Source organism: Lepus europaeus, chromosome 14 (genome assembly GCF_033115175.1).
Source record: "Lepus europaeus isolate LE1 chromosome 14, mLepTim1.pri, whole genome shotgun sequence".
NCBI classification, from domain to species: Eukaryota; Metazoa; Chordata; class Mammalia; order Lagomorpha; family Leporidae; genus Lepus; species Lepus europaeus.
In genome coordinates, this window is record NC_084840.1 from 16890009 (window position 1) to 16915806 (window position 25798).

General features: G+C 60.6%; 1 protein-coding gene across 1 annotated transcript in view; it reads right to left on the reverse strand.

Moving 5' to 3' along the window:
* Window positions 1-25798, reverse strand: part of CACNA1S (calcium voltage-gated channel subunit alpha1 S) — a 57140-nt gene that overhangs the window by 9558 nt on the left and 21784 nt on the right. The window contains exons 9-32 of the mRNA XM_062211246.1: window positions 25474-25555; window positions 23181-23341; window positions 20259-20484; window positions 19438-19645; window positions 19075-19195; window positions 18358-18472; window positions 17285-17378; window positions 16320-16389; window positions 13836-13968; window positions 13113-13242; window positions 12165-12224; window positions 10683-10789; window positions 10223-10310; window positions 9856-9963; window positions 8732-8784; window positions 8345-8491; window positions 7812-8013; window positions 7338-7496; window positions 5765-5875; window positions 5120-5203; window positions 1793-1849; window positions 905-1033; window positions 678-743; window positions 263-354 (exon numbers count right to left, since the gene is read on the reverse strand). Of these exons, the coding sequence (XP_062067230.1) occupies window positions 263-354; window positions 678-743; window positions 905-1033; window positions 1793-1849; window positions 5120-5203; window positions 5765-5875; window positions 7338-7496; window positions 7812-8013; window positions 8345-8491; window positions 8732-8784; window positions 9856-9963; window positions 10223-10310; window positions 10683-10789; window positions 12165-12224; window positions 13113-13242; window positions 13836-13968; window positions 16320-16389; window positions 17285-17378; window positions 18358-18472; window positions 19075-19195; window positions 19438-19645; window positions 20259-20484; window positions 23181-23341; window positions 25474-25555 (2803 nt within the window). The remainder of the gene's footprint in view (window positions 1-262; window positions 355-677; window positions 744-904; window positions 1034-1792; window positions 1850-5119; window positions 5204-5764; window positions 5876-7337; window positions 7497-7811; window positions 8014-8344; window positions 8492-8731; window positions 8785-9855; window positions 9964-10222; window positions 10311-10682; window positions 10790-12164; window positions 12225-13112; window positions 13243-13835; window positions 13969-16319; window positions 16390-17284; window positions 17379-18357; window positions 18473-19074; window positions 19196-19437; window positions 19646-20258; window positions 20485-23180; window positions 23342-25473; window positions 25556-25798) is intronic.

Sequence of the window (25798 nt, forward strand, 5' to 3'; positions counted from 1 at the left end):
GAAACAGCAAGAGAAAGCCCTGTGCTGTCCCAGGTGAGGCAGCTTCGGGGGCACCAAGGCCGCCTCGGGAGGGACACTTGACCCCTGTCTCTGCTGCAGGGGTCCAGGTTGGAGGGATAAGTGGCCGGAGGGGCCCAGAGCAGAGTGGAGAAGTGGGGTCCCGGCTCAGGAACACTTAAAGCCTTTGTGACGGTGACAGCTGAGCAGGGACCCCTCCGGGCGCAGGCCCTGCGTGCAGGGGACGCGGGGCGCACGGTCTTGCCTGAAGAGCAGCAGCACGGCCTGCGGGAAGGTCTGGAAGTTGTTGTTGCGGTTGATCTGGGTCCCGTCCACCAGGGCGATCTTTCCGAACATCTGCAAGGCACAAAGCTCCCTGGCACTGTGACCTGGACAAGAGCGGCCCCTGGGCGCCCCTCCTGCGGCCCTCTCCCGCCTGCCCCACCCCCCACCTCCCTTCAGCCCTACCTCCCCAGAAACCACCCCCCCCTTTTCTGGCTGCATTAGCCGTGGAGGCAAACACCCTGGATTCACATCTGGGGTGTGAGAAGTTCTCAAGTTTCTGTGCGTGCAGCACACCCGTGTTCCCAGGAGCAAGCAGGCCACCGGCGTCAGGACTCTCAGACGGGAGTGGACCCAGGCCACCCAGCAGCCCCCGCCCACCCCACCCCCCCGCCCACCTGCATGCCGATGACGGCGTAGATGAAGAACAGCATGACGATGAGCAGGGCCACGTAGGGCAGGGCCTGTGGGGCCAGGAGGCGGCGTCAGCGCCAAGGCTCCACCCAGCGGCCCCCCTTCAGTTCGCCAGGGTCCTCTCCCCTGCCCTGGTCCCCAGGGCTCCACCCCCAGGAGGAGGAGGATGGTCCCAGGGGCCTGTCTGTGCAGAGTCCGCGCCGGCCAGCACCTGGAAGGACTTGATGAACGTCCACAGCAGGGTGCGCACGCCCTCGGCCCGGCTCAGCAGCTTGATCAGCCTCATGACCCGGAACAGGCGGAAGAAGGCACTGGAGATGCGGGCGCTCTCGTCTGGGTCCTGCGGGGCGGCAGCCCCAGAGGTCAGTCTGGGGGCGTTCCTCCGGGGGGCAGGGGCAGGGCGGGCAGAGGTGCCTTGTGCATGGGGGCATGTCGGTTGGCAGGAGGACGGCCCCTGCCATCCACTAGCTCTGGGCCATCCTCAGAGTGAGCGCTCGGGGGCTGATCAGCTGGGAGCCGGGGTGGATGTGGGGCACCAAGCCGTGCGCTGAGCCCATGCTCTGGGCAGCAGCAGGGATTCTGTGGGGAGTGAGGCCGCTGCCAGCCTCCCTGGGGCCTCCTGCCCTTCTCACTTCCCCCTCAAGCTGCCACTGAGCTGAGGACCCTGGTGGCTCCCCTCCTCGCGTCCTCCCAATGCAAAAGTTCCAAAAGCTTGGCTGCTCTGTTGCCATAAATTCAACATGGCTGCCCCCTCCACCCTCCCTACCCTCGCCCCAGCCAGACAAGCCTCTGCCCTGGAAGAGCCAGCCCTGCCTGCTCTGCTCCCAATGTCCCCGATGAGCAGTCACTAAAGTCCAGCCCTCACAGTCGCAGCCCTGTGTGTTCCCATCTGTGCACAGGGTGCCCAAGAGGACTCTCCCTTCCCAGGGCTCCCGGAAGCCACTTTGTCCATGCACGCTTGACCGCAGTGCCCCCGCCACCCTAAGCTGGGGCCCGCAGGCAGCCTGCCCCGGGGAAGGAGGCCTGCGAGCAGGTGCACCCCATGCAGTTGCACAGCTGCAGGGCGGGGCGCTGGCAGCCTCATGCAGCCCGGAATTACAACGTTCCCGCAGCCGCCACCCAGGCAATACAGTCCCCCGCTGGAGGCCAGGAAAGTCTGTGGAGAAAAGAGACGAGGGGAGGACAGGGGAGGGGGCAGAGGAGGAGGGACACGAGGGAGGGAGGTGAAGAGAAGTGTCAGGAGGGACGGACACGGACGAGTTAGAGAGAGAAAAAGACAGAGGCAGGGTGCCGGCCCCACGTGATTGCAGTCAGGGGCAGGGATGGGTGGGAGTGAGGACGGACAAAGCTCCGTGGGGGCAGTGAGGCGGGAGGCTGGGGCAAGGGAGCCGGGGGGGGGGGGACTGGACGCGCACAGGTCCCTCTCAGCTCCACGATGCGTCTACAGGGCACAAGGGCTCAGGTCCTCCCTGTGTCTGGGTTGTGTGGCGCTGGGGACGCCCCTGACAGGTGCAGTGCTTGTCCCCGCAAGTGGATTCATGCCTCTGTCACCTGGAGGCCAGGTTGAGGCCCCGAGGGAAGGGCCACCTTCCAGGCACAGAGCTCCTCTGGGGACACGGATATCACTACAGCAGAGGTCAAGGTGCACCTCTAGGGGTCGGGCTCTTAACGAGCAGGTGGCTGCGTGTGTGGGAGCCACAGGTTTTCCTGCTCATTCTGTCTCTCCCTTGGGCTCCGTTTTGTAAGAAGCCCTCGTTCCAAAGCCCTGGGCCAAGTCACTGCCCCGTCTTCCCATTACTGCGGGCAGAGGGGTGCCCTGTGCCCGTCTACCTCGGCAGCTTTTCTCTGGACCACTGCTCTCAGTCCTGACCGCGTGTGGATCACAGGCAGACCATTAAAAACATACGTGTCATCCAGGCCAGTTAAGTCAGCGCCTAAGGGAGGGGGCTTTGGATGCACCCCCCGCTGACTGTCACACACAACAGGAGGACAAGCAGGTCTCAGACCCCTGCTGTCCACGGGTCAGCTGCTGGCCACTCACCAGCCACATTTCCAGTGCCCATAGACGCGTGGCTAGAGGCAACCACACTGGATGGGGCATGTCTATCATTCCAGAAAGTTCTAACTGACATGCTACCATAGACCTTTCCCTGGTGTGTGCATTAGGAAGGAAAGTCAATCTCAACATGACTCCAAGCAAATGTTACTGGCAAGGGATGTTGGCTGGCCCTAGAAACCAAATAGTGGCTACTGACACCCTCTCGTCCTCACCACCCAAAACCTGCCTTGGTTTATCCAGGTCTCCCCTCCGCAGACCTCAAACTTCAAGAAGCAGCTACGCCTAATGGCTGCTTGCTGTGTGGTGGAGAATTCGCTCCTCTGTGCTGTGTGAAGTGCTGCTCTCGGATCATGGGCCCTGAGGGATGCTGTCTTCCCAGCAACAACAGTGTGGGCAGACCTAGATGGCACACACACGCACGTACAGGCACACACATGTGTACACGTGCACACACATCTACACACTCACACACACGTGCACACACACTCACATACACATGTTCACACCCATACACACAGATGCACACACATGTGTGCACACACGCACACATGCAGACACATACACACACAAGCATGCACACACAGAAGACACATATGCACTCAAACACATGTACACACGCATGTACACAAATGCACACACACCTACACATCCACACAGATACAGGCATCCAGGCACACACACAGATGCACACACACACAGGTGCACACAGACACAGGCATCCAGGCATGTACACTCATGTCCTGAGGGCTTTTTGTCCAGAGAGGGCTCTGCTCCTCACGGGCCCTGAGCTGTCTGTCCCTGTCTGTTCTGAGCACCTGGGTGGCAGGGAGGAAGGTGCACATGGTTCCAGACCCCAGCCCAAGGTGACCAGCTGGCTGGCCGGCAGCCACGTCCCCAGAGGATTCCGCTCCCCTGCAGGGCTCAGCCTGCAGGCCCCTCAGCCCAGGCCCCTCCTCAGACTCCAGACTTTTCCCCCACTGCTGCCCTCACCCCCAGTCCCCAGGCTCCCCCAGTGCTGATTCCCCTGCTCCCACCCCCACACATCAAAAGGCTAGCCCCATGATTGATGTGGCCCAAAGTCCTTTTCACTGAGTGGTTGGAGGTTGCCCTACATACACGTGAGTCCCTGGGCTGCGCAGCTAGTGGCCCACCTGGGTCCCCGTGGCCAGGTCAGCCAGTCCCCTGGCCACAGCTAGGGTGGCTCAGACAGGTGGACGCCCTTCTCCTCCCACCCCTGCCTCCCTCTTGGCCCCAGGACACTGCCCACTGCTGGGCACTTGCCCAGAGGGAAGCTCTTGCTGGAATTCAGCCTCCGGCTCTTGGACCTGCCCCTCCCTGGCCCCTCCTCCAGCCTGCAGCCCCCCTCAGCCCCAGATCCTCCAGCCTGGACCTCACCCCGCCCTCCCGCTCGCAGCACAGACCCCGCTGCTGCTTCCCTGGCTCCCCCTACGCTGAGTGTCTTCGTCCAGCTCCTGGGGACATTTGCCACCCTGTCAGCTCAACCTTTGAAATAGACTCAGAAGGAGACCCCTCCCACTGCGCCCACTCTGGCCGCCATCACCTCCCATGGCCTCCTGCTGCTCCCCAGGAGCACGGCACACGGCACACGGCACACGGCAGCCGGGGAGGCCCTGTTACAGCTGAAGCCTCACCGTGCTGAAACCCTCCAAAGGCTCTCGGCTCTCTCAGAATAAAACCTTGACTTCTCAATATCATAACCATGGCCTTCAAGGGCCTGATGAGCTGACCTCTGCCTTCTCTCCTGGACCTCATCTCCACCACTGCCCGCTCCTGCCACAGGGCCTTTGCACACACGCTGTCCCCTGTACCTGTACGGCCTCCTTCCTTGCTTCACTCACGCCTCTGCTTGAATGCCAGCTCGTCCCCCTTTCTCTTCCACTCCGACTCCTTCACTGCCTTCAGTTTCTCCCTGATGTGTACTTGTCACCCCCGTCACATTATCGGTGTTCATTGTTGGTTTCCCCCACCTCACTGTGGTGTCGCTAGCACCAAGGACCAGTCTTGTAACTGGGTCCCTATTTCCACTCATTCTCATTTCCTGCCCCTCATCCCCAGGTTCACGTCTTAGAAGTGGGCACTAATCCTTTGCCCTGGTCCTGGCAGAGAGCACTGGCTCCCCCAGGCCTTCCATCCTGGCCGCACCCTCCCGCTCACACGCCCACCACGGCCTGCCTGCCATGGCCTCTGCCAGCAGCCGAGTCCTCTCTGTTCCCCAGGACAGTGGCAGGTGGCAGGCAGAGACCACAGCTACGCCCTGTGGCACACCCGGGGGCACCCCCCAAGGATCTGTAGATGGAGCAAGTGCTCCCCCCCAAGCCCAGCAAGACTCCACCCCCTGATACTCACGTCGATCTCGCTGAGGATGACGTCAATGATGCTGCCGATGACGATCAGGAAGTCAAACACATTCCAGGGGTCTCCGAAATAGCCCTAGGGAGGGAAGAGACGGGGGAGCCAGGGGTGAGCCTGGGGAGGCCAGCAGAGCCCAGGGTCCCACTGGAGGTGACGCAGATCTGCAGGGCCAGGTGCCGGGCGCGGGTGCCCAGGGCTGCACTTCCTGCTGGTGTGACCATGGCCCTTCCTCCTGAGCGTAAGGTAGAAGGCCAAAGGAGGGTGCTGGACATTCAGGATTGGGGTCTCTGGATCCCCACTTAATGCCCTGCCCAGAAACTGATCACACAGAATAGACAGGGAGTGAGAACCGAGGGTGCGGCCTTGGAAGAAACAGGGAAAGATGCCCCCCTCCCTGGCCCCAAGCCTGTTCTTCAGAAGATTCAAGGAAGCTGGGGACTGGGTGCAAGGCAGGTATAAAGAAGCTGGCAGGGACGAGGTGCCGGTCACCTCTTTGACCTCAGTCCATCTGGCACCTGCCCTGCCTGCGCAGGTGGACGTGGTGAGCAGTTGGGAGCAGAGGAGCTGCAGGAGGAGGGGATGCGGGGGATGGCCCGTGGTCGGACCCCTCCTGCCAGGCCTGGTGGGCCCAGCGCTCACCCTGGCCTTGAACGCCAAGAGCTTGAGGATCATCTCCAGTGTGAAGATGATGGTGAAGGCCACGTTGAGGATGTCTGAGATGTGGTTCATCTCCTCCGACTGGTGGTAGTGCTGTGGAGGGAAAGTGGGCGGGAGTGCCTCGTCCACCCTGCACACGGCCTTCCCAGAGCCCCTCCTCTCCCTGGATGACCCCAACCCTGCCAGGAAACCAGGGGGCCGCTTAGCAAATCTTGTGGATACCCCCGGCCTCCCAGCACCCCCACAAGAGGGGCAGTGAGAGGAGGGGGAGATGAGCTGTGCCCTATTCCAAGTCCTGCTGGGGAGGTTCCCTCCCTCTCTCTCCCTCCCTCCCTCCCTTCCTTCTTTTGCTTCTTTTTTAGATTTATTTATTTTATTTGAAAGACAGTTACAGAGAGGGAGAGAGAGACAGATCTTTCATCTGCTGGTTAACTCCCTAAATGGCCGAAACAGCTGGAGCTGGGCTGATCCGAAGCTGGGAGCCAGGAGCTTCTTCTGTGTCTCCCATGAGGGTGCAGGGCCCCAGCACTTGGGCTAGTCTATGCTATTCTATTGGCAGCGAGCTGGATCGGAAGTAGATGGGTGCTGGCGTTGCAGGCCGTGGCGTAACCTGCTCTGCCACAGCGCCCGCCCCTGGGTGGGGGGGTTATCTGAGCACAGGGCTGCCAGGCCAGAGCTCATTGACAGATCTGCTTTGGGACGTCCGGGATGGGCGGTTCCCCAGCAGGGCCGCAGGTCTCAGCTAGTCATCTGGGCACAGGGTAGGGAGAGAAGACCCCAGCTTCTGTGGTTGGTGGCATCACGGAGCTCACCAAGCCCACCCCGTCCACATGCTGCCCCCAGGGCCGGGAGGCAGTAAAGGCAATGACCTGGACCCCTGGGCCTGCTGCTGGGGTCCTCCTTAAATAGCGTCCCCATACATTTTCCTGGGGTTTCTCACACTTTTGTCAGAAGGTTGATACAAGGCCTGTCTCTTCCACAACCCCCCCACCCCCCCGGCCAAGCTGTTCAGAGGGGGCTGGTGGCTGCTGCTTTCTGTTGCCTGACTCAGCCCAAGACAAGCCATTGTCACCATCCCCTGTACAGTCCGGGCCCACTGGCCCCGCCATTCTCTCCCCGTCTCCTTGTGACCTGGACGGTGTGGTCTTGTGGTTGGGCGTGTCTTGGGCACCAAGGGGGCAGGGCAGCTAGCCATACGAGTCCGTCTCTACAGGCTCAAAGGGTCAGGTGCTTACTTAAAGCTTGATCATGATGCTGCCCATGAAGATATTGTCTACAGAGGACGCACAGCTCCTACAAGAGACACCTAGACTGTGAATCCTAAACTCGGGTTTCTTGGGACCAGAGCCAAGGTTCCAACCAACTCAATCATCCAGATTGGCACCAACAGAAGAAAATCGGACAGCACGTTCTTCCTCCTCCTAGGGAAGAATTCCCACCCTACCTGTGTGCTTGAATTGACTCCTTAATAAACCCGCGTGCCCGGCGCAGAGCAGGTGCCCCAGAAACGGCTGCTAGGGAGAACCAGGGAGTCCTCCAGCCCGGAACCCCTTACCTGCATGCCCAGGCAGATGGTGTTGAGCATGATGAGGGCGAACATCAGGTATTCAAAGTAGGAGGAGGTGACGACGTACCACACCTGGTACTGGTATGGGTTCTTGGGGATGTAGCACCGCAGCGGGCGGGCCTTCAGGGCATACTGCACACACTGGCGCTGGGGTGCAACGTGATAGGACAGGTCAGCAACCTGAGGCCCTGCCCACACCCACTGCAGGCCAGGAGCCTAAGGCTGAGGGACCCCGGAAGCTGTCTGGGGAAAGAACCCCGCTGTGCCCCAGGCTCCCCTTGAGTGACCCACGGCTCTGGCCTTGCCCAGGGGCTCTGAAGGGCCTCCTCTCTGCGGGCACCACGGGGCTTCCATGAGAACACCGCCTACTCCCTAGCTGTTTCCATTTGGAGAGAGGAGAGAGGGCGGGTGCGATGGCCGGCAGGAGGCTCCCACCCCAGCCCTAGCAGGCGGCCCGGGCACCTGGTTCTTATCCAGCTCGCAGTTCTTGTACTCCGTCTCCCCTTGCTCCTGGAAGGTGACGATGACAAAGCCCACAAAGATGTTCATCATGAAGAAGGCAATGAGGATGATGTAGATGATGAAGAAGATGGCCATCTCCACTCGGTTGTTGTAAACGGGGCCCATGTCCTCCTCGTTGGAGTCTATGGCCTTGTACAGCAGCCTGGGGCGGGCAGGACAGGGAGGACAGGCCGGCAGGGTGGTTGGTGATGGGAGAGAGGTTGACGGATCCGAGAAGGGCCCTGCCTTTCCACGGGGGGGCCCTGGCCAGCCCCGCCCAGTCAGTGGGTTCCCTTGTGGGCAGAGAGGCACTTGCACACTGGTGCCCCAAGGACATTTTGTCAGAGCCCTGGTCAGGCTCACTTTGGAGTGACCAAGGACCACTCCGGTCCTACACACCATGAGCGAGCTGGTGGGGTCTGCGGGGCCCCTGGTTCGGGGCTGCCGAGGGGCCAGCTGGCTCCCTGGCTCAGCCCTGCCCCAGGCTCACTCACTGAGGCCATCCCTCGAAGGTGGAGACCGTGAAGAGCGACATCATGGCCGACAACACGTTGTCAAAGTGGAAGTCATTGTGTATCCACTGGCGGGGGTGCAGCTCCATCTGCGTGGGGTCCCCGTCCTTGTACACATAGTAGTAGCCCCTGGTGGGGGATGGGACAGTCACTGCACAGAGACCCCCACCCCCACAGCCTCTAGGCCCTGGGCAGGAGGGTGCAGAGGAAGTGAGGGTCCGGGTCTGGGACCAGAGGGGACTCCACTGGGCAACTCCCTCCTCACAGCGGCGTCTGTAAACATCCCTGGGGTGGGACCCCACCCCCCACGTGAGGGCTGTGCCAGGTGGCCCCTCCCATGGTGCACTGGGCCAGCAGAGCCTGCCGCACCTGCACTCCTCTTCTGTCATCTTGGATAAGTCGTTGCAGCTGAAGAACTTGCCCTGCACCAGGAGGAGAGGGAGACAGCTGTCACGGACAGGGGACAGTGGAGCGGTTCAGGCACGGCGGCCGGGAGAAAGCGAGGCAGCGCCTGCAAGGAGCCCGACTCTTCCTCCTGGAGGCGTGGCCTCATCCCACAGGCAGGGCCCAGAATCCTCTTTTCCCTTCACCACCATCTACTCCCAGGGCTGCTCCACAGCTCTCCAGGCTGAGCACCCCAGGGCCTTTGCCCGGCATTTGCTGAGTGCCCAGCTGAGCTGGGGGAACGTGTGGACATCCTGGACCTGCGCCTCCGGGCATGCCCCACAGAGCCAGGAAGCCCTCATGGTCTCCCCACTACAACAGGGCAAGGCAGGACCAGCAGGAGTCCCTTCTGAGGCCTGTGGGAGCCCACCCTGCCTGCGTCCCCCCACAGCCTGTGTCCTGCCCTCAGGGAGGGCCTTGCTGGGTTTGTGACCACTTAGCCCCAGCAGGGACCCTGGTCCATGCATGGAGAAAATGCTCCAGTCTTATGTGCTTGTTGAGTGAATGAACGATTGTAAGAGGAGGCCATTGCCTGTCTAGACTAACTGAGGTTACATACACACGACTTTGGAAGACAGTGCTTTGGGGTCATGACAGGAGGCATCTGCACGTCAGTGGTCCTTAAGCATGACCCTGTGCCCTGCAGATGATCTGACAGCAGAGGGTCCCGGGAGTCAGGGCTCTGGGGGAGGGGCCGCCCTTGCAGGGCCGATCCCTAGACAGCCATGCTCTTCCAGGAGAGCGGGAGCAGAGAGGGACAACGTCACACATCCCTGCAGGAACCCGGGCAACGGCGGGGCACAGGTCTGGGGTGCGCGTGATTCGGTCAGGAGGATGTGGGTGAGGTGGAAGGAGGGAGGGGTGGCTTCCAGGCCCACGGGAGGGAGTGGACAGCAAAGCCAGCCACTGTCATCACCCAGGAACAGGGTCTTGTGCCACCTGGGCCTTGAGACTGGGCAGTCAGGAACCTCTGTGTTCACAGCCCGGGGCTCCCTCACAGAGGCCTGAGAGCTGGCCCCAGGCTGGGGGAGGGGGGTGCTGAGCCTCACCTTGAAGAGCTGGACACCAATGCAGGCGAACATGAACTGCAGGAGCGTGGTGACCAGGACGATGTTCCCGATGGTGCGGATGGCCACGAACACGCACTGGACCACGTGCTGGGGACGGAGGGGTCCGTGTGGCCGGGTCTGCGCCAGCTGCAGCCCCACTAGCCCAGCGCAGGGAACGCCCGAGGGCAAGACTTGCTGGCTCCCAGCGAGCGGGAGGCAGGCGGGCAGCCTGGTTGCCCACCTCATCCTGTCCCGGCCTCATCCCTCTCCCCCTGGCCACGCTGGGGCCGCCCGGGCTCAGGTGTCTGGCTCTGAGCCTTACAGCCTCCCCTGCCCCTCCCGGGGCCCCGCCCAGGCCCCCTCTCACCTTCAACCCTTTGGCTCTGTTGATGGCTCGCAGGGGCCGGAGCACCCTCAGCACTCTCAGGATCTTTACCACGGAGATGGTGCTGGACCTAGGAGGTCACAGGGGCACAGGGCTGGGGGCAGCCGCTCCAGACAAGACAATCAGGTCTCCCCCTGACCCACGGGGGCCGCAGCACCCTGCTGCCACAGCTCTCTGCACCCCCAGGGTAAAGCGCCCCCTAGTGGGCCATGCAGCAGAACGCTTCCGCTATGGATGGCAATGGCCTCTGTCTCTCCCACCAGCCTGGGGGCAGTCTGAAGGCAGGCAGCTGGGCGCCTGCCACTTCCCCTCTGCATCGCCTCGCAGCCTCCAGGCCATGCCGTGTCCATGGTTCCCACCAACCAGCAGTGGGCAGGACTCCCGCACAAGGCGTGGGGGGGGGCAAGTGTCCACCCTGGGGCTGGCCCCTGCCCCTGCTCACTCGAGACCCATGGAGATGAGAGACACGGCCACCACCAGCAGGTCCAGGATGTTGAAGTAGTTGCGGCAGAAGGAGCCCTTGTGCAGGAAGGCGCCATAGGTCGTCATCTGGGGAGGGGGGGGGGACAGGCAGCGTCCTGGCTGGGGCAGAGCGTGGGGGCAGCCCCATCTCCCTCGGTGCACGGCTGGGCAGCAGCCTTCGGCGCCATCTCTACGCCTCACTCGGCTCCTGCTGCGGCCGAGTGCCCGCCCTGCCTGCTTGCGGCTGAAGCGTGGGAGCTTCTCCCAGGAGACTTTGCTCTTGGAGGGCAAGTCTCTCTCTTCATGTGCCATAGGGAGCTCCGGGGCTCCTGGCCCCTGGAGCCACACAGTGGGAGGCCCGGGCCCACCCCTGTCCCCCAGGACGTGACACAGTTTCGTCTCCTCCCCAGGGAGCTCCCTGGGATTGCGGAGACAGCCTGCACAGCCTGGACCCCGGGCCCTGCCTCTTCCCTTTGCACCCTCTGCCTTCTTGCTCACGTCCCAGCTTTCATCTGTCCTCTCGACGTCTCCCAGGCCCTTGGCACAAACACATTATGCCCTTAAAGCCCGGTAGGGCTGCAGCCTTCCCTGGATTCAAGGCCCTGTGGGATTCTATCTCAATTTGCCTTCCCAGCCCCATGAACCCAGGCCTGTCCCTGTGCTATATCCCAGCCCAAAGGGGCCCCCTCTGGCCTCTCTGAGCATGGCCCCAGCCTCTCCTTCTAGGCTGCCCCAGCTACCTCTCTCTGATACAGTCCTGTCCAACTTGGAGGGCCAGCTCTCACTCCCCACCCACAGCTCATCTCCCTGACCTTGGGGCAGCCGCCACCTCCCCCAGCTCCACTCCCTCAACAGTGGAGCGCCGACCTAAGGGATCGTCCTGATGCCATCTCACAGCCTGCTCTGGGCCTGGCCCCCTCCTCTTCGTGTTCATGAACGTGAGGTTGGGGCTGCTGGGTGTCAGGCACAGATGGGTGCACCCTCTACCCCCCAGAGCCCTCCCACCACCCCGTGATGGCTTCAGCCTAGGGCACCCCGAGAATGGGCAAGCAGTGATGTGCAGATGAGCATCAAAAGAGCTGCCAGAAATGCAGCCTGGGGCAGGGGCACTTTTCTAGGTCCAGGAACAAATCGTGGCTCCCCAGGCCTGCTCCTAAGCTAAAAGGGCCTTCAGTGTGGCAGGGAAGTGCTGATGGCTACACTGGGTGGCAGGCCCTGGGCCAGGTACGCTTCACGCCTCCAGCCTTCCGTGCGGCCACCTGCTCACCCACTGACCCGACTCAGGAGCTGACGCCCTGTGCCCTGTTCTGCATCCTGTGAGTCACTCCTGCTCCTCTCCCATCCCTTAGCCCAGCCCCTGAGGGAGCTCAGCTTATGCAGGTTGGAGCCACAGCAGGGAGGTTCCCATTCCCTGGCCCAGAGAGGCCCACACGTGGGCGGTCTGTCCCGGGCCTTCACTCACCTTGAGGACAATCTCCACCGTGAAGACAGAGGTGAAGGCAATATCAAAATATCCAAGGATCTGGGGATGGGAAAGGAAGGGGAGCAGCCAAGTGAGAGGAGTGGAGCAAATGGTATCATCATCTTCACCGTCACCACCACCATCATCACCATCACCACCACCACCATCATGATCACCATCATCACTATCACTGTCATCACCATCACCACCATTATCACCATCCCATCCCTATCATGACTGTCACCACCAGCACCATCATCACCACCACTACATTCACCATCACTATCATCATCACCATCATCATCACCATCACCATATCACCATTACCATCACCACCACCACCATCATCACCATCACCACCACCACCATTATCACCATCCCATTCCTATCATCACTGTTACCACCAGCACCACCATCATTATCATCACCACCACCATCATCATCACCAGCACCACCACCATCATCACCACCACCACCACCACCACCATCATCACCATCACCAGCACCACCATCATCACCAGCACCACCATCATCATCACCACCACCACCATCATCATCACCACCATCATCATCATCACCACCATCATCATCACCATCATCATCACCACCATCACCACCACCATCACCACCATCATCACCATCACCACCACCACCATTATCACCATCCCATTCCTATCATCACTGTTACCACCAGCACCACCATCATTATCATCACCACCACCATCATCATCACCATCACCACCACCATCATCATCACCATCACCACCACCACCATCATTAAAAGCAGGCAGCAAGCATGCATTGGGCAGTCCTGGCCATCCAGGGAACTTAAAAACCTCAGGAACTCGGATGCAAAGAGGCTGCAGCTGCGCCCTGGGCACCAATGAGGTGCGGGTGGCTGAGGTGGAGTGGGGGAGGGTGCAAGGCCAGCAGAAGGGCCACCATCACCTGGTTCCTCACGGACTCCGCCCGGATGGGGTCCTCGGCGGCCAGCGCAGCACTGCTGAGCAGGATGAAGAGCAGGATGAAGTTGGTGAACCAGGTGGCGTTGACGATGCGATGACACAGGACGCGGACTCTGGGCAGCGGGGGAGACAGGTGAGCTGTGAGCTGGAACTCAGCCTCCCCAGGGTGTCCCGTGAGAGACACCGGATCTCCTTCCTGCCCACTCCCCACGGCAGGAGGTCCATGGAGGTGCGACCTTGCCTCTGTATGGTCCTCTGGCTAGATACGCAGGGGCCCTGCCCCCATTCCGTCCTGCAGCCTTAGTCCCAAGTCCCTCCACCAGCTCCCTCAATCCCCACCCCGAGGGTTCCCCATCAGAGGAATGGGGCACGCTGAGGTCCCTCCCTGGGGCAGGCAGACCTGAGATCCCCAAGACTAGAGGCTGAGGGTCTTTTAAAGGTGCCAAGTTATGAAGCCGACAGAAACCCCCGAGTCCCCAGCCCTCATCCCCTTGCCCTGTCTGAAAGCGCTCTCAGACAGGAACACATCGCCACGCTCCCTCTTAGATGTAAGTGGCTGGTCAGGTCGAAGTCATCGCTTCTCCAAGACACCAGCAAGACCTCAAGCTAACGGCCTGCGGGCATGGAGAATCCGGAGCGTGCTCTCTCTTTCTCTTTCTCTCTGAGGCCCCATCAGTGTCCCCGCAGCAGCCCCGGGGCCACCCACTTATTGGTGGGGCTGAAGATGAAGAAGGAGCTGGCTTCTGGGATGGGCACTGCCTTCTCTTTGAGCTGCAGCTCGGCCAGCGGGCGCGGTCGGGGGCTCACTGGGATCTCGGGCTCGTCTTCCTCATCATCCCCTGTGGGAAGAGGGCGAGAAATGAAAGGTGGCTCCCTACACTTTGCCACGCCCCTGGCTTCTGCATTCAGAGCTTGGTGGGAGCCTGTCGGCGTACAACACTAGGGCATGAGTGGGTCTGGCTGGGGCCTCTCCCTTGTTCTGTGGCCAGTGGGCTTGCACCATCTGGGGAGGCCCAGAAACTTCCAGAAGTGGCACCAGGCCAAGGAACCTTGTCGCTGTATCTTCTGTCTCGAGGCTGGACCCACACTGCCCTAAACACCCACAAACTGGGGGCCGGGTGAAGGACCCTCTTCAGGAGCCCGGAGTTCTGGTCCCGGCTCTGCCACTCACTTGCTGGCCAGTGCTGGGCACTTCTGGACCCCTCCTGAGCTGTAGCTCCCCAGTCTGGGAAACTGACCAGGGGCAGGAGGTTGTTGAGATGAACAGTCTCCGAGGTCTTCTGCTGGGCTCGGCATAAGGACCCCGAGAGAAGCAGAAGCCGCCAGCAAGAAAAGAGTAGTGGGTTTCCCTGAGCTTCAGCTGGGCTCCAGGGCCGTGGCAGGCCCAGGGGGTGGAGCTGGGCTAGAGGCCATAGAGGTGGATGTGTTCACTGGGAGGGAGGCTCCAGTGGCCACACTGGGGGCACTGCACGCAGTCAGGGTCCCCCTGGGTTCTCTCACCCAGCAGGATCCTGGCAGAGACCTCCAGGGGCAGCCAAGACCTGCCAGAGTCTACCCCATCCATCACGGCCACCTGCTGGGGGAGGATTCTGATGTGACCCGCCCCGGGCTTGCCCAGGGAGCTGTGGACCCCAGGGGCACAGTTTACGCTCCACCATGGAGACTGTTAGCTCTCAGAGCCCCAGATCTGCACCCCTTCCCGGCTCAATATTACTTCCCCAGCAGTGCCTGGTGACTGTATCACACAGCTGCTGCTCTGAGCCAGTTTTTGGAGGAAGAAACAGGACAGACATCAAGCCCCTTGGGAAGACGGCTCTTCCAGCTGCCCCACCCACAGGCCAACCCCACTTCCTTCCAGCCCCGTCCCTGTCCCCTTGCACCTGCACACACCAGCCATTCCCATGGAATAGGTGGCCATGGTTAGGGGGAACCACCCCAGATGGAGGATTCTACAACCCGAACGCTCATTCCTGGTGGATGTGTGCAGGAGTGCTGCCAGCTTGACTTAGCCCAGCCCCAGGCTCCCACACCTCCCTTCGCAAGATGCTTCCACGTCCCCATTCATTCCATTTACTGAGGGCCTGTCCTGGGCCAGGCACGGTGTGGTTCAGAAAGGAAAGAAAAGTCCCCTTGGAGCTTAAAGTCACTGGCTAAGTAGAGCAAATAGGGGCCAATCAGCTGATCACACGGAGAAACTTGTGTGGAGATGCCAAGGACCTGTGGCAGAATAAGAGCCCAGAGCTCTTGGCGCAGGGCCCTCCCAGGGGGCCCCTGAGACCGTTCCTGCTGGGTCTCCATCCCCGAGCACCCTGTCCTTGGCCAGGCGAGCAGACAATGCAGCAGCCACTGACTGTTTGCAGAGCCTGCCCTGGTCCCTAGTGGAGGTCTTACCCAGCCTCCCTCTCCTGCCCTGGTCTTCTTGCCTGCACTGCCAGTCACAGCTCCACTCAGGCCAGCCCCAACCCCGCCACACTCTGGAGGGTGACACAGCCTTATTTAGGGCCCGTTCTGGGAGACTGGTAGTCAGGATCTGAGCATCTGTGAGTCTCTGTGCTCCTTAAAAACCAGGCGCTCAGGGCTGGTGCTGTGGTGCAGAAGGTAAAGCCACTGCCTGCAGTGCCGGCATCTCATATGGGCACCACTTTAAGTCTCAGTTGCTCCACTTCCGATCCAGCTCCCTGCTAATGGCCTGGGAAAGTAGCAGAGGATGGCCCAAGTGTTTGGGCCCCTGCACCCACATGGGAGACCCAGAGGAAGCTCCTGGCTCCTGGCTTTGATCTGGCCCAGCCCCTGCTGTGGTGGCCATCTGAGCAGTGAACCAGCAGATGGAAGATCTCTCTCTCTCTAACTGTGCCTTTCAAATAAATAAAAATAAATCTCAAAGAAAAAAAAAATCAAACACAAAAACCAAGAAAATCGGGTCGGTGCTCAGCACGGAAACACACGGCTGGCATCAGTAAGTCCTTGTAGAGGGGCGTGAACATAAAATGTGCGGGGTGTTCTTCAGGGTGTGTCGGAGGGAGAGGTGGGCTGGTAGACAGCTCCTAGCCAGGCCTGGCACTCCAGTGTCCTGACCTCCATGTGGGGGTCCCAGAGGGGGACACAGCAGCCAGCCGGTGGGTCGCCTTCAGCCCCAGCTCTTCCCACTTAGCCCCGGCATCTGCTGCAGCCCAGGCTCTGGGCTCCTCACCTGGGAAGTCAGCTGAAGGGTAGGGGTCCTTCACCTCGTTGACGTTAGATTCGAACTCATCGACCTTGAGCTGTAGGAAGTGACGGAGGGAAGAGGAGGGTGAGACAAAGCCGCAGTTCCCAGGGACCGAGCACATGCCAAGGTGGCTTCCGGCTCACCTCGTCCTCCCCACAGCCGGGGGGAGGTCAGGTTAAGACCCTCCCTGTTTCGCAAAGGGAAGGCCAGGCCCAGCAGGGCCTCACAACCAGCCAGGGCTGCATGGGGCAAAGCCCTGGCCTTGGCCTGTCTGTCTTCCCTGCACCCCTGCTCCAGGAATAGGAGCCCTGCCCCTCTGAGCCCAGCCCCTGCCCCTCTGAGCCCAGCCCCCTGCCCCTCTGAGTCCAGCCCCCTGCCCCTCTGAGCCCAGCCCCTGCCCCTCTGAGCCCAACCCCCTGCCCCTCTGAGCCCAGCCCCTGCCCCTCTGAGCCCAGCCCCCTGCCCCTCTGAGCCCAGCCCCTGCCCCTCTGAGCCCAGCCCCCTGCCCCTCTGACCCCGGCCCCCTGCCCCTCTGAGCCCAGCCCCCTGCCCCTCTGAGTCTGCTTCGTGAATCTCCAGAACTGCTGAGCAGAGCCAGGCGGAAGAAGCAGGCCAGGGCCAGCAGAGGCGGAAACCAGGGCCGGCCTCTCCGTGGCAGGGTGGGGTCGTGGAGTGGGGGCATCTTCTTGTGCTGCTGCACAGCAGGAAGCTGGCACTCTGGGGAGTCTGGTTCCCAGGCTCGGGCCTTGCCTCTTGGTGCAGGAATCCCCGGAGAGGAGGCCCTTAGCTCTTCCCCGCCAGAGAGCAGGCAGCTGCCATTGCCCGGCTGACGATCAGGCAGGTGCACACCCCCACACCCTCCCTGCACGTCAGGCTTAGAGGGTTTCCAGGGGCCCTGGGGCCCCCCATCCTTGGCCCCAACTGCCCCGCGGGGTGGGGGGAGGGCTCACCTTGGCAGTGGTGGGGATGCCCTCCCCCTTGGGCTTCTGCTCCAGCTTCTTGGCCATCACAGACTTCTCCTCCTCTGTCTTCTCAGGGAGACCCCTGGTTTGGGAAAACCAAGAAAACCCAAGTGGAAGCCCACCCAGAAAGTTCCTGGGGCCCTGGCTTAAGGGTCTGCTACCAAGGGCTGGCAGGCCTCCATGTCGGCCACCTTGTGGGGTTGGGGGTACACCTGCCCACACCCTTCTCCCTGGGACATGTGGCTCCTTGTGGTCCACAGGTCAGCCATTCATAATGGCCACTGACAAAGAAGTCACGGAGTGGACGCCTGGTTTGTCCAAGACAAAGCCCAACTCAGGACTCCACGGCTGCTCTCTCCTCCTCCCTTCTCACGTTGCCTGCAGGGGCACAGGGCCTGCTTCTGCGGGCACAGGTGTTGGGAGCTGGTTGCCCGGAGCATGGGCCTCCAATGGCCAGCAGCATGGGCACGGCTGGATTGCAGGTTGGAAACACAGACCCTGAGCCCAACCCCAGCTGGTGAGTCAGAGTTCACCCTGTTAACACGGCCCCGGGGGGACCCGCAGGCAGCTCGAGTTTGAGAAGCCCCGTCTGGAGGGCCAGTCCAGCTCCCACCCCCGGAGGAGCGTCCCTCGCTATGGAGTTGAGTGACGGATCACAGGTGGAGAGAATTGGGAAGGGCCGGGGGAGTCAAGGTCTACTTCACAGATGAGGGGAGGCCCGGGGCTCAGCAAGGACTCCCTCCAGGGAGCGCAATGACTGGGAGCAGGGCTGGGTGGACAACAGCCGGAGCCTGTCACCTGGGTGGCCTGGCTCTTTGCTTCCTAAGGCCTTTCTGGGCAGCCATGCTGCCTCTAGTTGGGCCCGCGGGGACACCCTAAAGGACTCGAGTAATCCCTGACACTCTGCCTGCAGGAGCTGCCCACGGGGCCAGAGCCAGCATCACAGTGTCCTGGGCCCTGCTCGTCCAGCCCCAGGGAGACCTCCGCCCAGTGCTGAGGGGCCACGGCCATGGCCACGGCCAAGCAGGCCTGGTCCTCTCCATGGAGGAGGCGGCACCCACCTGGACATCTTCCTGCGTTTCCTCTCTTCGGCCTTGGCCTTTTGTGCAGAAGTCAGGCTCTCCGCCTCGGCCAGGTTGTCCACGGCGATGGCCAGGAAGACGTTGAGCAGGATATCTGCGGCGCCAGCTAAGGACCTTGTACGGGCGGGGGTCCCATCCTGCCTGACCCAAGCCCTGTGCTGGTGGGAGTTGGAGCCCCACAGGCGACAGTCCCCACCCCAGAGCCTGAATCCACTGCGGCCTTTGAGTCCGATCCACATCCATCCCAGAACGGACCCCGCTTCCCACGTGGGGCTGTGTGGGGAGCCGGGCCGGGCACATCCGGGCTTGGGAACAAGGGTCCCCTGCGCCCGTGCCTCCCCAAAGCATCACATGCTGTGACGCAGGCAGCAGGACCCCTCGGGCTCTGCCCACCTCTCTCTGCCTTCCACACCCCACCTCTGCTTATGCCAGCTCTCTGCGGCCCAGCTCAGCGTTTCTGGTCCCAAGGCGCAGACCGGTCAGCTCCTCCTATACCCTCCACTGCCCCTCGGCTAAGCCCGTCTCTCTTCCTCCCTGCTCCAGCTCAGCTTGTTGGCATCACTTCCTCCCACCTGCAGCCGGTCTCCCCTGTGCTTCTCTGACCTTCCCAGGGCAGGGGTGTCCCCCAGAGCTTTCCCTGCTTTTGGCCCCTTGCAGGGGTCACCTTTGTCCCTTCCCTAAGCCCTAAGGGGATACAGTTGCCGCAGACAAAAAGGATGATGAAATAAATGCACACGAGCACGCCCGGGTAGGACGGGCCTCCGTAGGCCATGATCCCGTTGTACATCACGGAGTTCCAGTCCTCACCCGTCAGCACCTGGCGGGAGGGGGCGCTGTGAGGACAGCCCAGGGCCGCATGGCCCGAGGGGCTTCTCCCAGCCCTTTCCTCTCTTTATCTGGGGGCTGCACAGGTGCCCAGGCCCTGCTCACCCTGTGGCCTCTCTTCCAATGATCTAAAACCTCGCCAAGGCCCAGCAGGACCAAGGAACATGATCGTGGGGTCACCATGCGCCCTGTTCTGCTCCCTGCCACGGCAGCTTCCAGGAAGGGGGGGCCTACCTGGAAGACGCTGATGAGGGCCTGGGGGAAGTTGTCGAAGTTGCTGCGTCGCACTTCCGTGTCCTCGAAGTCGTAGCGCCCCCCAAAGAGCTGCATGCCCAGCAGGGCGAAGATGATGATGAAGAGGAAGAGCAGCAGCAGCAGCGAGGCAATGGAGCGGATGGAGTTGAGCAGGGAGGCCACCAGGTTGCTGAGCGACGTCCAGTACCTGACGGGGGAGGGGCCGTGAGGAGGGGAGGAGGGGGCAGCCCCACCCCTGTCGCGGGGCCCATCTCCCGCAGTAGCGTGCGTGGGCCTGGAGGAGAGGCTCAGGACTGAAGGGACACACATGGGGCGGGAAGGGCTGCCTGGGGGCTGGGGGCCCCCGATTCGTGGCCCGGGGCCCACTCCTTCCTGCAGCGAGCCCTCGGCTCAGTCGGCACTGCCACACTACTTGGCAGCACCGTTGTTTCGTTTCTGGTTCCTAGCACCAGGAGCCCCAGGAGAGAAAGGTCCAGTTTGCCTTCCGGTGCCCCAGTCTGCCCCGTGCCCCTTTGCACACCTACCAACAAATGCATGCCTGCCCTCACCCCACCATCCATGCTGCCTCCTCTGGTTCTCCCCTCCCCCATCTCAGCCCTTCCCCCAGCCCCCCTTCCTTCTCTCCACCACCACCTCTCCCTTATCCTGCCACAGACAATGGCAAGAAAAAGCAAAAAGCAGAGGGGAGAAAGGATTTCTCCTCCCTGGAGGGAGGTCCTGGGCGAGGGGCTCCCGGGGAGCTGAGCGGACCCAGCCCTGCTGGGCAGGTGGGCGGCACCGCCCGGGAGCCCTGTGCTCACTTGGTGATCTTGAAGAGCCTCAGGAGGCGGATGCAGCGCAACACGGAGATGCCCAGCGGCGTCATGGCGCCCGACTCCACCAGCAAGAGCTCCAGGATGCCGCTGCACACCACGAAGCAGTCGAAGCGGTTGAAGATGGACATAAAGTACTGGCGCAGGCCCAGCCCGTACATCTTCAGCAGCATCTCGATGGTGAAGAGTGACAGCAGCACTCGATTGGCGATGTCTGCATGGGGTGGGGGTGGCACAGCCTCAGTGTGAGAGGTGGAGCCCAAGAGCCTCCACCTGGGATGCCCCCAATTCAGCCCGTTGAAGGGGGCTCACCTAGGTTTCCAGCAGGCTAAACCACACTGTCTGTAATGGGGAGAGTTTGGTGATTCCTGCTCCACCTGGGCTCCCTTGTGATCACACACCTCCCTCGCTCGGGGCAGAGGGGGAACCCCCCGTCTTGCCTGGCAGGACCCCCCATCTCAGATAGCCCACCTCCAGAAGTCCCCTCTCTCCCCTCGTCTTCCCTCCCATTGGCTTCTTCAAAGCGGCCGCTGTCCCGTGTCCCCCATCCTAGCTCTGGCCTCCCTGGCACAGCCCGGCTTCAAAGAGTGGCCCACACGGCCCTGTTCACACCTTGCTCTGCTCCATTTGTCTTCAGCCCATACCCATCTGGATCTACCCTGGCCATCCCACCGGGTCAGCAGCCGCCTCCACCTGGCCAGAGCCTGAGGACGCTTCGGCCCTGCTTCTTCTGGGCTCCCAGCAGCACCAGGCACGGTTAGCCATCCTCACTCCCCAACCCCCGGCTTCTGTGATGCCACATCCTTGGAGACGCCCTGGCTTCCGCTGCTTCTCGGGCTTCCCCTAAGCCTCCTTCGCAGAGACGCTCTCCACCTGGTCAGTGCGTGCATGGCTCTCCACCTGGTCAGTGCGTGCGTGGCTCTCCACCTGGTCAGTGCGTGCGTGGCTTGTGTCCTACACTTGAGTCTGCACTCGCTCCGGGCCGTCTGGTGCCGTTAGCTAAGCCGCCAGTCTCGTAATGAACAGAGATCTCTGCGTGAGTTCCAGGCCCAGTTTTGCACCTGCCTCCTTGACAGCTCCATTGGGCTCTCGCAAAGGCTTGTCCAACTCGATATGCCCAAGACCAACCTGATGGGGACTGGCCTCCTCCCTCATCCACAAAAACCATCCGGTCTTTGCCGTCACCTCCGTCTCAGTGAGCGACATCATCACCCAGTTTTCTGCCTGGGCCAGACCCTCAAACCCGTCTCTGGCTCCCCTTGGGAGGGAGTGTTCACGTGGTCTCCATGTTTGACCATGGGTAACACAGTGACAATGCCTGGGACTCTGGTTGTAGCGAATGGACGAATGCCAGCAAGGAGGATCTGCTGTGACGTCTCCTTTCCTCCTTTTAGGTCTTTGATCTCTGTACACAGAGTCTCTCCTGGCTTCCAGTGCTTCCACTGTGAGCTCACCTTCAGGGCACCCTTTGCCCTCTGACAGTTCTGCAACAATGCTTCCAAAGTCCGTGCAAAATGCAAATTAAAATTTAAGTTTATTTTGATAAGAAACGTTTTAAAATCCATGCCCACAAGAGTGCTTCAAAAAGTTCACGGAAAATGCAAATGCTAAAAAAGACTGTGCAAGGGTTTCAAACTTGGGGGCACCCAAATAAACTCAGCATTTACTGCAATGTCCCACCAGCTTTTCTCAGTGCTGTATATACGCCTCGGAGCGAGGCGCGGCCTGAGGGGCCGAGTCTGCGTCTCCTGGGCATGCCAGGGTTTCACTCGCCTGCAGCTAGCTTTTCACGTTACTGACTGAGCTTGGGGCCCTCGCGCTGACACAGGACACAGGCTGGATTCTGACTGTTCTCTCCAGACATGTTCCTTTCGTCCCAGGGTCTCCAGCGGGAACCAGCTTCCACGTTCTTTCCCGATGGGCACTGGGACGTCTGTACAGGGCCCTGGCTCTGTGCCTTGTGTCAGCTCCAGTTCCTGGCCTCAGGCAGGCCCAGGGCCCTGTTGCATTCAGAACCTGGTTGCCAGCTTTTAGGGTTTAGGTCCAGATGGGAAATGCTTTAGCTGTCTTACAATACGCATGGTCCACGAGCTTTCTGAAGACTACTCCTATGCATGGATTTCAAAACCCTGTGCACCAAAATACTCTGAGTGTCTAGCTCCATTCTTCCTAAACCTTTTGAAGTGTCCTCCCGGCTAAGGCCTCCTTTGTGTCTGGCACTCTCTTGGTCCCATGTGCAGCTCCACCGCTCCCTGCACCACGTCTTGGTGCAGCTGCTTCTCCTGCGGGAGCTCCGCCTCCCCTCCTTGCCTGCCCGGGGCTCCTCTCCTTATCCTCGAAGATCCATGGAGCCCTGGGCGCCGGTGCCGGGGGGCGGTGCGACCGCATCCTGCTGTGCCCCTGACCTCTCTCCTTGACCTCCTTCTGTGAACTTGGGCTTGCTTACTTACACCTGTCTTCTCTGGCTGAGCAAGCTCCTTAAAGTCCGGAGCAGCTACCTCCTATCCTGACTTCTGTGCCTTCCACAGAGGGTGAGCTCCACAAACAGCTGGGGCGAGATGGCTGTTTTTACAGCGTGGGTTGAACTTGGCTGCTCCGAGCTCTCAGTTATGTGCAGGGATCTGTGATTGAATTACTTTGCCCAGACACCTGGGCGGGCACTGGGAGGTTGTCCTGTGCTGCTGCCCCGGTCACGACGCCTCGAGGAAGCAAGGTGGGGTGCCCCCATTAATTTGAGGTCTCCGTCTCCCAGCTGTGAGAGGACGGGGTTCAAACATGACCCAGCACCCACAGTCCATCATTTCCAGAAAATGATGCGATATCTAATTTGATTTTCCCACTGCGGCGCCGTTGGTGGCTTTGGACCAGGCCACACCTGCCCTCTGGCTGGCTTCACCCGCACAGTCTCACCTTGCAAGTGGGTCAGCCAGAGCGGCTGGTTGTGGTGCTCCGAGGCGATGGACAGGGTGTTGAGGGCCACGATCAGGATGACCAGCCAGTAGAAGACCCTTGACTTCACCAGGTCATGGCATTTCCAGCGAAAGACACGGTTCCACTGCCTCCAGTGTCGGCTGGGGGGCGCAAAGGGGGAGGGAGGCGGAGATTTCGCGCCTGCATTGCATCCGTGCCAGCCACACGTGGCCTGACACCCGTCCCCTCCCCAGCCATGTGAGGGAGCTAAGGGCAGGAGCCAGGGAGCCAGGCTGATTTAAAACCTTGCTGCTTGGGGCCGGTGCTGAGGCTTAGTGGGTAAAGCTGCTGCCTGCAGTGCTGGCATCCCATATGGGAGCTGGTTCGAGTCCCAGCTGCTCCATTTCTGACCCAGCTCTCTGCTACGGCCTGGGAAAGCAGTGGAAGATGGCCAAAGTTCTTGGGCCCCTGCACCCACGTGGGAAACCTGGAAGAAGCTCCTGGTTCCTGGCTTCAGATTGGCCCAGCTCTAGCCATTGCAGCCATCTGGGGGAGTGAACCAGCGGATGGAAGACCTCTCTCTCTCTCTTTATCTCTCCCTCTCCCTCTGCCTCTCCCTCTGCCTCTCTGTAACTCTGTCTTTCAAATGAATAAATAAATCTTTTTAAAAAACAAAAGCAAAAAACCTTGTCGTGCACCAGCAAGGTTCTTCATATCTCAAACGAGAGTGACAGTGACGCCGGCTCTGGGACTGTTACGTGAGATCATGTGAGCAAAATGCTTGGCCCAAGCCAGGCAGGACAGGTCACCCAAAGTTTCCATTTTAACAAAAGTGACACGGAGATGCCACGTTTTGCCCATCATGAAAACGCGTCTTTAACACATTAATAACCCCGGGGGAGGATGTGGGGCAAAAGCATGTTCACGGTCAGTGTGGCCTTTGTGGTAAGTGATTGGGTGGCCCTTATCGAATGTTTAAAAACTATTTGACCCAGGAATTCCGTCTGGGACTCTGCCCAGAAGAAGGGTAACACCTGTGCACAGCTGCTCCCCGCAGCACTGTTCGCATTGCCCTAGGCGCAAAATGCATCCTGGGAGCCAGCGCTGCACAGTGGTTATGCCACTGCCTGTGACCCCAGCCTCCCATGTCAGCAGCGATCAGACACCCGGCTGTTCTGTTTCCAATCCAGCTCCCCACTGATGTGCCTGGGAAAGCAGCAGAAGATGGCCCAAGTCCCTGGGCCCCTGCCACCCACGTGGGAGACCCGGATGGAGTTCTAGGCTCCTGGCTTTGGCCTGGCCCGGCTCAGGCTGTTGTGGCCATTTGGGGAGTGAACCAGCAGATGAAAGATTTCGCTTGCTCTCTCGCTCTCTTTCAAACAAATCAAATAATATTGTATTAAAAATAAATACATCATGGAATATCGGTACTGTGGAATACTTTACAAGCAAAGATAACTAAGAGAAGATGTGTGTCTAGATACCCACATAAACTATGCATGTATACACACATGTACTAGTGTACAAATCGTCCTCACAGATAATTGTAAGTTAAACGTGTAAGCTGTGAGATAACATGTCTATCACAGTCACTTATTCAACAAGTATTTGGCACTAATACCGCCTGCGTGCTGGGCATGGCTCCCCCCTGTGTAGGAGCAGGAAGTTAACATAAACAACCCCATCATTTAAACAAAACCAGAAAATCCCAGGCACGAGGAGGAGAGAGGCAGGCACACAAAAGATCTAAGAGGGACACAGATGGAGCTGTTTCCATGGTTACCTCACGACAGGGCGGTGGGGACCCTGTCATTCCTCTCTCTGTTGTTTGAGCTTTCAAAGATCACAGTTATGTGCGAGTTGGTGCAAGGAGCCAGCCAACCAAAAAGGCAGGACCTGCTCTGAAGTCCACGTCCAGCGAGCCTCGTGTGGCCCCTGGCTGCGCCAGCCTCCTTCCTGGAAAGCTGCCTGTGCTGCCCTGCCTCCTGCTCCCACACCTTCCTGCTTCCCCCAGGGAGGTTTCCCTGCACCAGCCCCTCCCCGACCTGCACCCAGCAGAAGTGGTGGCCAGAAAAGCCCCTGAGGGCACTGCTGTCTTCTCCCGTGGCATGGAGCATAAACAGGTCATTGCTGGGGCCGTCAGACCAACTGGCCCTGTTTGCTTGGACAGACCACTTTTCTAAGGGCTCAGGAAAGACTCCAAGGCCCTGGAGGGGATGGTCCCTGAATTCAGGGCAGGGGTCTCAGGGAGCTGGGGGCCTGGAGCACCCGGGGGCCGTGGGCAGATACTCACATGAACTGGATGATTTTGTTCAAGCCCTCGATTTCATACAGGCTTTCCGTGTCGGAGCCTCCCTCTTCCAAGGACAGCTTTCCTGGGGCGAGGACAGAGAGAGACACGGTGGGGTCCTTGCAAAGGGCCACTGAGCTGGGGCGGGGGCGGCACTGGATCCTCTGTGCTGTCCTGAGACCCAGGTCCCCAGGAGCACAGAGTCCTCATGTACAGGGGAGAGGCCAGCAGGGGTTGCCGGGTAGGAAGTTAGAAGTTAGCCTGTGTGTGTGGGAGAGAGGGGCCAAAGGAAGCCAGAGCATCCACAGAAGCTCAGCGGAACGCCTGG